General features: G+C 47.4%; 1 protein-coding gene across 1 annotated transcript in view; it reads right to left on the bottom strand.

The window, feature by feature from the left end:
- Positions 1-2,500, bottom strand: part of syt7b (synaptotagmin VIIb) — a gene marked incomplete at both ends in the record, with an annotated part of 39,291 nt that overhangs the window by 1,090 nt on the left and 35,701 nt on the right. Inside the window, 4 exons of the mRNA XM_079997282.1 lie at positions 1-159; positions 346-460; positions 781-950; positions 1,065-1,332. The exon at positions 1-159 is cut by the window's left edge and continues 41 nt beyond it. Of these exons, the coding sequence (XP_079853408.1) occupies positions 1-159; positions 346-460; positions 781-950; positions 1,065-1,332 (712 nt within the window). The remainder of the gene's footprint in view (positions 160-345; positions 461-780; positions 951-1,064; positions 1,333-2,500) is intronic.

Here is a 2,500-nt window from a genome sequence, read left to right on the forward strand (position 1 = left end):
TGACGGTGATAATGATGGTGGTCTCCCTGAGCACGTGGGCGGGCACGTCAAAGGGGAATGACTCGTTGAAAACCGGGTTGAGACAACGCTTCATCACCACTGTCTTCTTCTTCTCCACACGCTTGTCTTTGTGCATCAACCACACCTTCACATAGGGGTCTGAGGGGGGAGGGAAAAGGGTATGTTTTCATGCTGTTGCCATTTTGTTATCCCTTCTCACCCTTTCAATAGACACCATTGCCTGTAAATGTTATGTACTGTATGTTCAAATAACCAGTGAGCTATTACAGTGATAATGTGCAAGGACGCGGATGAAGTACTTTGAGGACGATGGAAAATGTTTACCAGATGTGCCTCCGATGTCCATGGCTTTAAGGTGGCGCGCTTTAATGATGCTCACAGTTATGGTGTTGGCTGTAGGGTTGTAGCTAAGAGACACCAGAAGATCCCCCCGACTCCCCTAAACACAGGATATATACAATATTCAATTAGTTAGAGAGACATTTTCCTCAAACCAACAGTGTTTCTTTTAACTGTTGACCCTCCCCCGCCCTTTATCTACGCTCTGTTTCTCGCCTTACTTCCCTCCATCTACCTGTCAGGCTCTCCGTATTCTATTTTTCCCGTCTCTTTTCCCCTCCAGCAAGTCTCCGCGTCTCCCCCGAGAGTGCCACGGCAGCCGGGAATGACATCACCAGTCACATTCTGTCCCATCGCTTTTCCCTCCTCTGACTCTGGCTCCTGTCTTTTTCATCCGCCCCCACCCCGTCTCATACTCACGCTGCCGTCGCTGCATGGTTTCAGCTCCTTCCAGAAAGTCTGCATGTTTGCCAGGTCCAGCTTGTTCAGAGGGATGGACACCTCTCCGATCGGGTCGTTCCTGCTGAAGCGGTCGTAGTCCAGAACCTGAAGGTAGAGGGTCCTCTGTATCACTTTCTCATAGGGGAACCCTGGGATGAAGAAAAAAAATAAAATTGAAAACCTAGCCGGATATGCGTACGCACACAGGTACAAGACAACTGTTCAGTGTGCCACTTTTCCATTGCATTCTATTGAGACGGTACCTTCAAACAGGAAGGTCTCATTCCAGTGAGGATTGAGGTTCTTCCTCTTGACCTTGGTCTCCAGCTTGTGCTTCTTGTCTGGCAGCAGGTAGAGCTTCACGAAGGGGTCGGAGGTGCCAGAGAAGTCCTTGGCCGGCAGATCCTGGCCTTTGAGGATCTTTACAGTGAGGGTGGAGTCCTGGAAGCTGTATCCCACACTGAACTGGATCCGACCCAGCTTCTCACACACTGGGCCTTCATGTTCCTCCTCTTCAGACCCAGGAGACAACTGGGAAAAAGAAAGAAAGATGGATGCACAAGGCCGTTGCAGTGGTCTATTTATAGCTACAGGTACACTGTAAGGAGTATACAGAGCTTTATTAGATTTATTTCAAATTATGGCTGCTTGCCAAAATTGGTTTTCCTCTGTTGTTTGAGATGAAACAATGTGAACAATTGCTGGGGTTTTTTTTTTCTCCCCCTTTGACATAAGAACAGAGCAAATCCCCATGACATTTGTAGTTATTCTATCTGGGAATTAAAATAAACTGGTAAGGCCTATTATTGCAGAGTTTATTTCAGAGCCACAAAAGTGTAGCTGCAGCCACAAAGTTGCTGGCACAATTCCAGCTCCGCTAATGGCATAGTACTGTACCTGCACAGATTAAACACCTCCCAAGGAGCAGACAGGGTAGACATGGCACCTAATGGCGAGCTCTTAAATCATCCAGAACGGCGTACATAAGTCTGTACTTAAAGACCAAACACCGTGCTGCTGACTGGCATGGAGCGACAGAGGGTACAGAAGGCATGCGGTGTTGTGCAGAGTTTAGAGGCAGGTTATAGACCGTCCCCACCCCCAAGCGGACTTCCTATCTTCTGTCAATACCTTTTTTTGAAAGAGGACAACTTGAACAAAATGATATAAAAATTCTGTTTTATTTACTGTAGATGCCATACCGTAGACGTGGAAGATCTACACTCTTAATACGTTCACTTCATGCTCGACGATATTTATATAAACACATTCAAGAAGTTTGAGGAAGTGCTGTGAAACATTGTCTGATGGAAAATGCCACCGCAAACCCTAATTGTTTTTACCGGAAACGCACGGGGTCGCTTTGGAGAATAGTGTGGCTGCTAAAAGGGGAGGCTGGTGAAGCATATAGATCCATTTGGCGGAAGCCCCAGGAGTGAATATTATCATTAAGCATCACCATTGTGGACTCTGCAGACGTGCCACGAGGGCCCACGTAATTACACTCATCTTACCCCCCCCCTGCCTTATTCAACCAGCGCTCGCAGCACTGGGTGTTCTTTCACCGTTAATTATCCAACTTTGCTGAATGAGGAATACTTCAACGTGCCCCCCCCGGCATGTCTTGCTGTGGTATTCCCTGGTGGCAATTATGCTCCTGTTGGCTGAGATATGGGCGTTCACTTCAGTCATTGTGATA

The sequence above is a fragment of the Zeus faber genome, assembly GCF_960531495.2.
Source record: "Zeus faber genome assembly, chromosome: 3".
Taxonomy (NCBI): Eukaryota; Metazoa; Chordata; class Actinopteri; order Zeiformes; family Zeidae; genus Zeus; species Zeus faber.